This window comes from Ctenopharyngodon idella, chromosome 15, assembly GCF_019924925.1.
Source record: "Ctenopharyngodon idella isolate HZGC_01 chromosome 15, HZGC01, whole genome shotgun sequence".
Classification (NCBI taxonomy): Eukaryota; Metazoa; Chordata; class Actinopteri; order Cypriniformes; family Xenocyprididae; genus Ctenopharyngodon; species Ctenopharyngodon idella.
In genome coordinates this window covers 1,084,653-1,097,363 of record NC_067234.1, presented here as the reverse complement: position 1 = coordinate 1,097,363, position 12,711 = coordinate 1,084,653, and the positions used below count along the sequence as shown (strand labels likewise).

Genomic DNA, 12,711 nt, shown 5'->3' with positions numbered 1-12,711 from the left:
CTTTGAGCATGTTTATGTTCAACTGTCTGATAACATTATTACTATTAAGTATCATTTCCTGTTATTTTTGCTATGCAAGGTTTTTGCACAATAGTAACTAATAATTATTATTATACCACAACAATACATAGCTTTGGTTATAAATAAATATAAGACCATAGACTCTCCTATTTGTTTTTATAAATATAACTATCTATGCCCCTGGTCACCTGAGGACCTTACTTTATGATGCACATTTTCTTCATTTTAACTTCATTAAATAACCACACAAACGCAATGTTTCCATAAACACTTTATAATAGGATTTTGATCTAACAGGTAAACACAGTTCGCTCCATGACATGGCTTTTTCTCTTAAATACTTTCCATTCTATAAAGAAAACTGTAAAAATATTTAATCATAACTAATTAAAAGTTCTCTGGGAGTAAGAGGGTGGAGGATGGGCAGTTGTATTGTGGTCCTGATGGGGCTCTGATGATTTCGGGCAGAATGAGGGAGGAGCAGCAGAGGCGGAGCTTCACCGTGTTGATGGCGTGGTGTTGCCATTCAGAGCAAACCTGATACAAAAGAAAAGAGTTTTTTTTTTTAACAGCAGAATGTGACATTTATACTCATAAGGGCTTTTAACATTTGAAATGATCCTGGGGAATCCTGGGTCATCTTGCTTCACGTTTCACATTGCTTATAACCTACCCGGGGTTAACAATTAATCATGGGTATTCATACGCTATTGTTTCATACTGTACAATACTAAACCCTGAGTTAAAGTCCTTATTTGCATATTTGCTGTGTCAGTGTCACACATTGGACGAACATTGATATGAACAGGCGATATGTTTACATTATGGATCCAGCATTGTGCATCATCATCCTCATATTATACACTGCTGGCTGTACTATCAAGTTTTTTTTTCCCATCTGGATGGACTTTTTAAGACTATAAATTGTCGCGTTCAGTCACCATTTGACATTTTCCCCCCCAAACGCTGAAACTGTTTGTACAACGTGCAGTGTTTCCGTAACTGACCAAAGCATGTGAATTTGAGGCACGTAATTGGTTGTCAGTTGTTAAAGGGATAGTTCACCCAAAATTGAAAATGATCCCATGATTTACTCACCCTCAAGCCATCCTAGGTGTATATGACTATCATCTTTTAGACAAACACAATCAGCGTTATATTCAAATATATACTGGCTCTTTCAAGCTTGATAATGGTAGTGAAGGGGGCGTGAGATTTTGAAGCCCAAAAAAGTGCTCCATCCATCAGGGAAAAAAAAAAAATCCATATGGCTCCAGGGGGGTTAATAAAGGCCTTCTGAAGCGAAGTGATGAGTTTTTGTGAGAAAAATATCCATATTTAAAGCTTTATAAATTATAATAACTAGCTTCCAGCCTCTCGTGGTTCAAACAAATAGGGCTGGGCAACAAACTGAAGCTCCTCTTCTCTTCTATTGAAATCCTCCGTCATTTCTCTTTAAAAATTATTGTTTTAGACTTCTAACTCATGACCAGTGTTTTGTTTTGCTCTATCCTCTGAACTTCCACGTTTGTCATTGCGTCGTGTCAGGTCAGGGGTTACTCTTTCGCCATTAACGCTCCCGCTTTCAATTTCAAACGCTCCTGTGTGTTGATCATTGTAGCCAATCACAGACATATCCAATGAGCCTTGAACACAATGGCCAATCAGAGGTGTTTACGAATCTGCTCAACAGCGCTCAAAGCATCAAATTTTTTAAATTTCAGTACCGAAGTCGGTACTTTTGACAACTCTAGCCAGAAACTAGTTATTATAGTTTATAAAGTTTTGAATATGGATAATTTTCTTACAAAAACCCATCGCTTTGCTTCAGAAGGCCTTTATTAACCCCCTGGAGCTGTAAGGATTAGTTTTATGATGGATGGATGCACTTTTTTGGGCTTCAAAATCTCACACCCCCTTCACTACCATTATAAAGCTTGGAAGAGCAAAGATATTTTTTAATATAACTCTGATTGTGCTCGTCTGAAAGAATACACCTACATCCCTTTAAGCCATATACACCTAGGATGGCTTGAGGGTGAGTAAATCATGGATTAATTTTTTAATTTTTGGGTGAACTATCCCTTTAAGCATCTAATCGTAACATTCTAACACTGCATCGTTTCACACTGTACAAGTTTGGCTTCCTGTCACATAATGTCATATGCGCAGGAGCTCAAATGTTGAGAATCTGTGAAAAGTCAATATTCCTGAATGAGATCACACATACAGGTGCTGGTCATATAATTAGAATATCATCAAAAAGTTCATTTTTTTATTATAAATTATTTTTAAAAATGAAACTTTTATATATTCTAGATTCCCTACATGTAAAGTAAAACATTTCAAAAGTTTTTTTTTTAAATTTTGATGATTAGAGCGTACAGCTCATGAAAGTCCAAAATCCAGTATTTCAAAATATTAGAATATTTCCTAAGATCAATCAAAAAATGGATTTGCAAAACAGAAAAGTTCAAGTTCTTTAAAGTATGTTCTTTTGTGCACTCAATACTTGATCGGCAGGACATATTACAGCAAATGACTTGCTCCTAGCACAAATTACTGCATCAGTGAAGTGTGGCATGGAAGTGATCAGCCTGTGGCACTGCTGAGGCACTATTGAGCCTTCAGATCATCTGTATATTGTTGGATCGACTGTTTCTCATCTTTCTCTTGAAAATATCCCATAGATTCAGGTCAGGCATATTGGCTGGCCAATAAAGCACAGTAATATCATGCTCAGCAAACCACTTGGAAGTGGTTTTTGCACTGTGGGCAGGTGCTAAAGTCCTGCTGGAAAAGGAAATCAGCATCTCCATAAAGCTTGTCAGCAGATGGAAGCATAAAGTGCTCCAAAATCTCCTGGAAGATGGCTGCATTGACTTTGCACTTGATAAAACACAATGGACCAACACCAGCAGACGTCACGGCCCCCCAAATCATTATTGACTTCAGAAACTTCACACTAGACTTCAAGCAGCTTGGATTCTGTGCCTCTCCAGTCTTCCTTCAGACTCTGGGACCATGATTTCAACATGAAATGCAAAATTTACTTTTATCTGAAAAGAGGACTTTCGACCACTGTTCACTGTCCAGTTCTTTTTCTCCTTAGCCCAGGTAAGATGCTTCTGACGTTGTCTCTGGTTCAGAAGTGGCTTGGTAGTCCTTTTCCTGAAGATGTCTGAGTGTGGTGACTCTTGATGCGCTGACTCCGGCTTCATTCTACTCATTGTGAAGCTCTCCCAAGTGTTTGAATCGGCTTTACTTGACAGTATTCTCAAGCTTGCAGTCATCCCTGTTGCTTGTGCACCTTTGCCTACCCAATTTCTTCCTTCCAGTCAACTTTGCATTTAATATGCTTTGATACATCACTCTGTAAACAGCCACCCCATTCAGTAATGACCTTCTGTGACTTACTCTCTTTGTGGAGGGTGTCAATGATTGTCTCCTGGACCATTGCCAAGTCAGCAGTCTTCCCCATTAGTGTGGTTTCAAAAAACAAAAGATACCCGGATTTTATACTGTAGGGATGGTCATTTAATGAAACTCAAATGTAAATATTCTAATATTTTGAGATACTGGATTTTGGACTTTCATTAGCTGTACGCTCTAATCAACAAATTTTTTAAAAAAACCTTTTGAAATGTTTTACTTTACATGTAGGGAATCTAGAATATATGAAAGTTTCATTTTTTTAAATAATTTACAATAAAAAAAATTAACTTTTTTACGATATTCTAATTATATGACCAGCACCTGTATATAGGTTGCTGCATCCAGGATAAACAGAAGCAAGTATGATTTTGATGAACAATACAACACACACGTCTTCCCTCTCTGTTGTAAACTCACTGTGAGTTTGCTCCCGCTCATTATGCATCAGGAAGCTCGGGCTTCAAACTGCAGTGAACGAACTCAAGACCATTTGCTGAGGCTGTGGATTACAGGTAATAATGTTTTAAATGTTCAGTTTCTGGCACAGACCGATCGTTTCACTCCATAAGACCTCAATATATTGTCAGGAGCAGAGTATTAATTTTGTTTTACCTGTATATGTTTTTTTTTAACCTTCAAAGTGACAGTAGCCATTGACTTGTATTATACAAATCACCAAGGACAACAGTTTCAGTTAAAAATCTTTACTGTTCAGCTGAAGAAAAAGTCACCTAAATCTTGGATTGCCTGAGGGTAAGTAAATTAACAGCAAATTTTCATTTTTGGGTGAACTATCCCTTTAAGTACAGTGTGAAAAGCCCTATATAGAGGCATATATTCTATACCGCTGTACTGTACTTTCTTCATACAGATCAGCTCACCTGCACACTCTCTCCATCATATGTGTGACCAGGAGGTCAGAGATGCCAGGGCAGGACTCTTCTGCCAGGTTGAAGGCATTCTCCAGCTCCTCTATGGCACCCATTCCTCCTCCACATGCCCTTCTCTTCTCCTTCAGCTGGAGAACAGATTGACTTGCATTTAACTCTATAACATATAAAGCTTATCACGGTTTATTACACTTTACTGCTGTCTTATCTGCTGCCACCGTGATAAAAAGCATAAAGCTTACAGTGGGAACTCCAGTCAGGATGTATAAGTGGTGAGTTTGAGATTGTGCGCTTTTACCTCTCTGAAGATGGGAGAGACCAGCGCTGACAAACATTGTGACTTGGGCTGCCTCTTTACCGTCTCAGCTGCCTTTAAAACAAATTCAAACGCAAAACATTACCTTTCATGTAGTGATGTCAAACAAGGTCAATGCTAAAACAAAGTGGTGTAACATAGATGTGTGGTTTTAGTATCATTAATATACTATTAGAGTTTTTGTTAATACTTTGAATTTATTTTAAATTTCATAGTTGAATGACATTTAAACAGAAAATGTTTTATGAATACTTTGAATTCAGACATACTGCTCATTTCATTAACGTTTTTTGCCTACTATATAATAGGAAGTAGGCATATTCTGGTGCAGGGATTTTATCTGTATATACACTGGGCCTTGCACTGTAAATGCAGTCTAATAGACCTGCTACCATCTGTTATGCCATTAATATTAATCAAACAGTATATTATTATATATTAAATATTAAAGACAAAAAGAGATCAGCGTATCTGCAGAGTTTTTAAAATCAAATTTTAGACTTTAAGACCTGTACAAATAAAATTAATACTGAATGTCCAGAAAGAACAAAAACATGAAATCTCAAAATATATTTCAGATACTTTCACATCATTAAACATGCAGCACATCCCACTGCAAAACAGGGTAACTGCGATTTAAAATACTAAGGACATATTTTATTCAATGTATACATATTTATTGAAATGATAGTGTTTAAACAAAAAGGCAATAAAAATGATGTGTCGATTGAGTGTGTTAAATACTGTTCTTAATCTTTCCTTCCTGTGACGGGAAGCCACAAGAGTTTACAGATACAGTTTGCATTTACAGCTTAAATGGCAGATACAGTTTACTGTGTAACCAAAATACCAACAATTTCCAGGAAAAAAAGCATAATGTGGGACTTAATATAATCAAGTCCAAAATACAATGGGACTCTTATTTTGAAAGGCCTGCTTTACATCTTCCAGCTGCTCATTCAGACAGATGACGGAAATAAAATATGCACTCTTACAGCCATTGCAACATATTGCAATATAAACACCATAATGTAAAGATCATAATTCATCAGCATAAGCAATTGTTTGGCATAAATGCATGGTATTCACTGACTGCAAACTGCTCTGAAACCTTGAGCCTGTAAAAATGTGCAACAGTGTCACATTTTAACCTTAAATGTGCAACGCTCACATTTATGTAATTAAATCATATCCTTTTTAAGTATAATAAATCACATTAGGTAATGTATTGTGATTCCAGTTTTCCTGTCATCAAATGTAAGACCTCATAAAATGATGATTAAGACTTTTGTTATACCATATATAGACTTTTTGTGACCTTAAATTTGATCAAACTGAATTTAAGTATTTTAAAAAACCTGTAGGAACCCTGGAGAAAAACACTCACAATTCTTAATTTCTTTGTCTTTATTTCTGACTGATTATTTGAATAATTACGTGAAGCTTTGGAAACAACGTTGCTTCTTTGAAAAATGAAACATTGCATTGTTTTTGTTTTATAACTTTTTAACTTCATATTGTTTTTGCTGTGATATCAAAATTGGTATCATGAATAGTGAAATTTCACTACTAAAATTTTAGTATTGTGAACATTTTTTTTTTTTTTTTTTTTTAAATGATCTACAATGACAGGACACAACCCTGACTGTTATTTCGTTTTGAAAACAAATATGAAATGTTGGAATCCTCACCTCTGAGTCTGTGTTTGTGTAGCCCTTCTGGAGCTTGTTCATGGAGCTGGGTCGGACTGTGGGGAACGTCCACATGGGACACTGGTCTCTATCATCACTATCGCCATCCCTGTTCGAGTACAAGGAGGAACAGAGGATATAACTCATGAGGATCAATTCACCAGAGATCTAATTAAAAAGACAGGGCTCAAGTAATAGGAAATGAATAATACATCATGATGAATTAGAGGGCTGTTATTGATTGTAGAGTATATGCATTATAATGGATAGATGGATGACATACATGTCAGAATCATCAGAGCTAGACTCGTCTCCATGGCCTTCAGACTTCCAGCGGCGGTATCGGTCAATCAGCTCTGTCAGATAGGAGGTTTTCTTGGTGTAGCGTGTGATGAATTTGTGCTTCAGTAACTCCTTGGCGGTGGGCCGCTGCACATAACCAGAATAGTAATGGCTTGCTCAGGATGCTTGATTTTTTACTGCCTCGTGTCAAAAATCTTGAGATGTCAGACTACAATTAGTGTTTGATCATTTAATTTAACAGGTTGTGTGCTATATTATGGCTACATTACCATTCAAAAGCAATAATTTTGATTTCAAGAGCTCACCAAGGCTGCTTATTTATTTGATTAAATACTGTGAAAAAGTTTTGAAAAAAAAAAGAAAAAGAAAAAAAGAACCTATTCTATTTTATTAGTTTTTAAAATGTAATTTATTCCTGTGATGGCAAAGCTGAATTTTCAGCATCACCCTCATGTCGTCCCAAATCCATAAGACCTTAGTTTGTCTTCGGAACACAAATTAAGATATTTTTGATGAAATCCTAGGGTATCTGATTCACACATAGGCAGCAACGAACATTGCACCTTTTGAGGTCCAGAAATGTACTAAAGACATTGTTAAAACCGTCGACGTGACCACAGTGGTTCAACCTCAATGTTATGAAGTGACGAGAATACTTTTTGTGCAAAAAAAACAACAAATTCATCTGTCCCCTGTCATACTGCTATGCTATTTTTGCACAAAAAGTATTCTCGTCATTTCATAATATTAAGGCTGAACCACTGTAGTCACGGTGACAGTTTTAACGATGTCTTTAGTACCTTTTTGGACCTCAAAAGGTGAAATGTTCGTTGCTGCCTATGTGTGGATCAGATACCCTCGGATTTCATTAAAAATCTCTTAATTTGTGTTCCGAAGACAAACTAAGGTCTTACTTTTTTGGGTGAACTAACCCTTTAATAATGTTACAAAATATGCTGTTCTTTTGAACTTTCTATTAATCAAAAAAAACCTGAAAAAAATGTATCATGGTTCCCACAATACATCAAGAGGCAATGTTTCTCATCGTTGATAATAATAAGAACAATTATTAATAATTAAGCAGCAAATTAGCATATTAGAATAATTTCTGAAGGTTCCTGTGAAAGTGACAAGTGAAGGCCAAGTATGGTAACCCATACTCCTCTGCATTTAACCCATCCAGTTATGTGCACACATTAGGAGCAGCAAGTAGTGAACACACACACACACACACACACCCGGAGCAGTGGGCAGACATTTTCATGAGGCACCCGGGAAGCTATTGGGGGTTACGTGCCTTGCTCAAGGGCACCTCAGTCATTTCCTGCCGGTATTGAGAATCGAAACTGCAACCTTCGAGTTACCAGTCTGACTCTCTAACCATTATGCCACGACACTGAAGACTGCAGTAATGATGCTGAAAATTCAGCTTTGCCATCACAGGAATATATTACATTTGAAAATACATTAAAGTAGAAAACAGCTCTTTTAAATTGTAGTGATTTTTCACAATATTACCGGTTTACTGTAGTTTTCAATTAATCAAACGCGGCCTTGGTAAGTATAAGAGACTTCTCTTAAAAAAACATTTAAAAATATCTTAGCTAATCCAAATTTTTGACCAGTAGTGTACATTGGGGTTATTCTGAGAAATTCAGTGCCGAATACTCACAAAGCGAGGGTCTTTATTGAGGCACGCCTCCACAAACTCCTTGAAGGGTTTGCTGTAGGAGCCCTCCAGCGTCGGGGGAGTGTTCTTGGGAATGAGGAACAGCACTCGCATCGGATGCAGGTCGGAATTTGGGGGTTCCCCCTTCGCTAGTTCAATAGCTGTAATTCCCAAAGACCAAATATCCGCCTGCAGCCAAAAAAAGCAAACCAAACAGTCTTCACTGATCTCAACTGGATATTAAACAAATATGTATATGATTAGCTGCTACTACGCTAAAATGTAAACTCTGTTAGTGACTGGTTTCCATGCCTACCACTTAAAAAAAAAAGAAAGCTGAATGCTTGGGAACAGTTTTACCACTCCAGCTTTTCTGCCAGAGTGCTGATCGTGTGTTTTCACAGCTCTGCAGACACATTTGCATATTAATATTCAAATCTTCCTTTGCACGCTGAGAAAAGTCAATTTATCTGGACCTCCGCACCTTAAAATCATACGCAGACTGTTTGATGACCTCTGGAGCCATCCAGAAAGGAGTTCCCACAAAAGTGTTTCTCTTGATCTGGGTGTCTGTGAGTTGTCCCGCCACCCCAAAGTCTGCCAGCTTCACATCCCCCTGCTCAGACAGCAGCACGTTGGCAGCTGCCACAAGACACGACATGAATCATCAGCACAGAGTTCAGATTTCACACAAAGCAAATGATTAAATATGAAGCCATTCCTAGCTGGCCTGATTGAGTAGGCAGACGTGCGTGTTATCGCACCTTTGATATCACGATGAATCTTCCTTTCCGAATGCAAGTATTCCAGTCCCTTCAGAATCTCCCTCAGTATAGTGGCGATGTACGTCTCCTCTAGCGGTCCTGGTTTCAACTGAGATGTGTGGAGGAAAGTAGAAGACAAATTAAAATTCTGAGTCAAAACCTGAAGGCTCTTATGATCACATGAATACACACATGAAAAAATTTACATAACTGAAGAGCCACTACTTACAAGATCTAAAGCAGAACCACCTCCTAAATACTCCATGATAATCCACAGCTTAGTTCCCTATAGACAAGGGCAAAAATAACACAAGCACCATTTCTTCAAGTGTCACACGACATTTGTTGTATTTAGTGTTCATATTTCAATATGACTCCAGTAGGTATTTTATCATGTGACTTAAAATAAAGGTTCTTTATTGTCATTGATGGTTCAATGAAGAAACTTTAACATCCATGGAACCTTTTTCATTGCACAACAGTGGAAAATCTCTTCAGAGTAAGAAAAAAAAAAAGGTCCTTTAACCTTTAACTGATGAGTAAAATGTTTTTTTGGGAGCCCAAAATTGTTGTTCTATGGCATTGCTGTGAAAACATTTTAAGAGTGAAGGTGCAGACTTTAATTTCTGGAAGTAATTCCAATTGAAACAGCATATGTAATGAGAGAAAATATAGGGCGGAGCTGATATTATCCATAAGAAATTGATTGGGCAGTGGACATTACTAACAAAATGCGAGTTCGCGAAGGGCTCAATGTTTGGCATAGCCCATCAGCCCCTGCTTGCAGACGCAGTTATTACACCATTGAGCAGCAAGGAACATCTTTTCCTTTTGACAGCCATTCAAATTAGTTGAATATTGACAGTTTTTTCAAGCAACATTAAATCCGAAATATTTCAGGATATTATAGTAGATGTTTTATGTGTGTGTGATGCAAACAGCAAATCAGCATAGCACTGACATCATTAGTAACATGACATTTCGGTTAAGGTGACTGGCTAAAAACAACCTGGCAGAAGAACAGAGTATCCATGAGTAAATATGGCAGATTTAAAGGGGTCATATCATGAAAATCTGACTTTTCCCATGTTTAAGTGCTATAATCGGGTCTCTGGTGCATCTACCAGCACAGAAAATGTGAAAAAGAACAACCCAGTAACTTTGTTTTGGTAAGCCTTTCTCTACAAGCATGTGAAAAATCAAGCCGTTCTGATTTCACTCCCCTTGTGATGTAGGAAGGGGATCTTATTATAATATTACTGCCCCCTGAATCTGTATGTTTCCACCCACGGCGCCGCCATTGTTTTCGCAAGCGACGAGTAACACTGGTCCTGGAGTGCAGCAATAGCAGCAGCTGTCCCGCAGTTTAGCTACAACCCTGATCAAACACACTTGAATGCTTTCAGGATTACTAAAGCTACGTGAAGGAAGGTGAGTTGGGTCAGATCAAAACTCTGCAGGACAGCAGCACGCAAGAACGAGGTCGTAATATTGATATGTCTCAGCTATGTAAACATTATCACTGATCTGTTAATGGCTATAATAGCAAATATATGAATCTCCATAAACTCCCATGCATCTGAGCCACTAAGGACGCAGTGGTGTAATTTTATTTATGAAGGAAATGTGTCCAGATAAATTCATATAGCAGTATGTGTAAGTCATTAACACTAGAATGCTTCACACGATCATCAGTAAAACACAGGATTTGCACAGAAATTGATTCTCAAAGATGGATCGATACCAAACTGATCCAGTTTCACATATATTTATTTTGTGATGTTTGCAAATTGTCTAATTTATGTTATATGCTGCATCAAGAACAGTTTGTAATGATCCACTTTGCGAGTTATATTCGCTGTTAGCTTCTGTATTATGTATGCCTCAGTGTATTGGAATGACGAGCGAGCTTGGGGGCGGGGAGCACGAGCTCATTTGCATTTAAAGCAACCCACCCTAAAAAACGGCTTGATTTTACTCATACCCAAATCGGGGCAAATTTGACAATCTACAATAAATGATCTGTGGGGTATTCTGAGCTGAAACTTCTGGGGATACCAGAGACTTATATTACATCTTGTCAAAAGGGGCATTATAGGTCACCTTTAAAAATTGCCCACACTTGCTAAACAAGTGCTATTGAGATGAATGGGAAAACAGATAGCTCTCTCCAGGTATTACACAAAACTCCTTGCAGTTTGACTATTTGGCCATTGGTTAACATTATCCAATATCTCGCATGGCTTAAGTGGTGACAGCGAAGGAGGAAAGTTACTTCAGAAGAAGAAGGTATTACATTTTGATAAAAGATAACATTTTTCTTTGGAATAATGCATTGATAAATCATTTCAACATGCAGTAAGAAAGTGATTTCATGTTGACTTTAAAAGATGCTGTAATGACATTAAAAAAAAACTCTTACTATTGTTTGTCTGTACACGCCTGAGATCCCAAACAATGGGAGAGTGTACCTTCAGATATGAGCCATAGTATTTGGTGACATAGGGGCTGTCACACTGGCTGAGCACCGTGATCTCCTGCTGAATGTCCTCGATCTCATCTTCCGCCTCCTCCAGGTCGATGATCTTGATGGCCACTACCTCTTTAGTGCGATTGTTGATGCCCTTGTAGACCTCACCAAAAGACCCCTTTCCAATGCGCTCCTGCTTTGTGAAATACTCCTCCGGGTCAAGCCGGGAATTCTGTGTGAGAGAGACAGTAGATTTATAACGTGAGATACAATGAAAAAGGTGTAGAAGAGTATCAGTGAGCATTTACTATTGACCCTTGTAGACTACAGCATATCCTTTGGGATGCTCTACTAAATATGTTTGAGCAACAAATGAACTATTTATATATATAATAATATATGCAATTTAAATTAAATGAAACAGATAAGACATGAAATTTATCACAAAAACAAAATTACAACTGTTACCCAAACACAATATAACGTCAAGACAGCCCTCAAATATTCTAAATAGGAAAATGTCATGACATGACAGGCTCACTAAACATCACTGTGGTTTTACTGATTATGAGATTAATACTCTGCATGCAGGGTGAAGAGACTCGGCTGGGCTGCGGATTTACCTGGTTCTGCATGTCGCGGAGGTGCGCCATCCTAACGGCAGGTCGGTGTAGATGAGAGCAGATGTAGCCCTTTCTGCCAACGGAGGGGTGCTGTAAAACTCTTTAAGGTTTTGCTGTTCCTCCTCCGATCCCTTGCTTAGCTAGCTAGCTTTTACATACAAAAACACCTCTGCATGTCCTGTTCGTCTGCCGTGTTTTCGGCCTCCAATCCCCTGATGGCGGACCCCGCAGCCTGGCGAGAATGACAGTTAGGTGTCGTGTGACTCCATGTATGAAAGTATCTGCGTACGAAAAAATCGCTTTCCGCTTGTAATTGTTTTGTATTGATCAACGCACGTTCGGGCGGCTCTTCATTTATTGCTTGCGGGAGAACAAAATAATAGGAGCCACAGCGCATGCGCAGCTTCTGATTCAAGGAACGGGGAATTGTGGGTGTTGTAGTTATATTAGCAGCATGGACAGAATTTAACATATACATGAAACCATAATGAAAATTACAGAACACAAAACTTTCTCCCAGTAAAAAACA

General features: G+C 38.0%; 1 protein-coding gene across 2 annotated transcripts; it reads right to left on the bottom strand.

Moving 5' to 3' along the window:
* Positions 1-279: 279 nt before the first annotated feature.
* On the bottom strand, positions 280-12,579 carry LOC127494911 (serine/threonine-protein kinase 25-like). Of its 2 annotated transcripts, XM_051861101.1 has the most exons (11): positions 12,183-12,579; positions 11,561-11,791; positions 9,319-9,375; positions 9,090-9,198; positions 8,810-8,967; positions 8,329-8,514; positions 6,637-6,782; positions 6,354-6,462; positions 4,645-4,716; positions 4,338-4,474; positions 280-558 (listed from the first exon to the last, which is right to left on the bottom strand). In XM_051861101.1, the coding sequence occupies exons 1-11, from the start codon at positions 12,210-12,212 to the stop codon at positions 519-521; spliced, it is 1,275 nt and encodes a 424-aa protein (XP_051717061.1). In that variant the 5' UTR covers positions 12,213-12,579; the 3' UTR covers positions 280-518. The 2 variants fall into 2 exon arrangements, with proteins under 2 accessions (XP_051717061.1, XP_051717062.1); XM_051861102.1 differs by lacking the exon at positions 12,183-12,579 and having other exon boundaries at positions 11,512-11,659.
* Between the last annotated feature and the right edge of the window lie 132 nt (positions 12,580-12,711).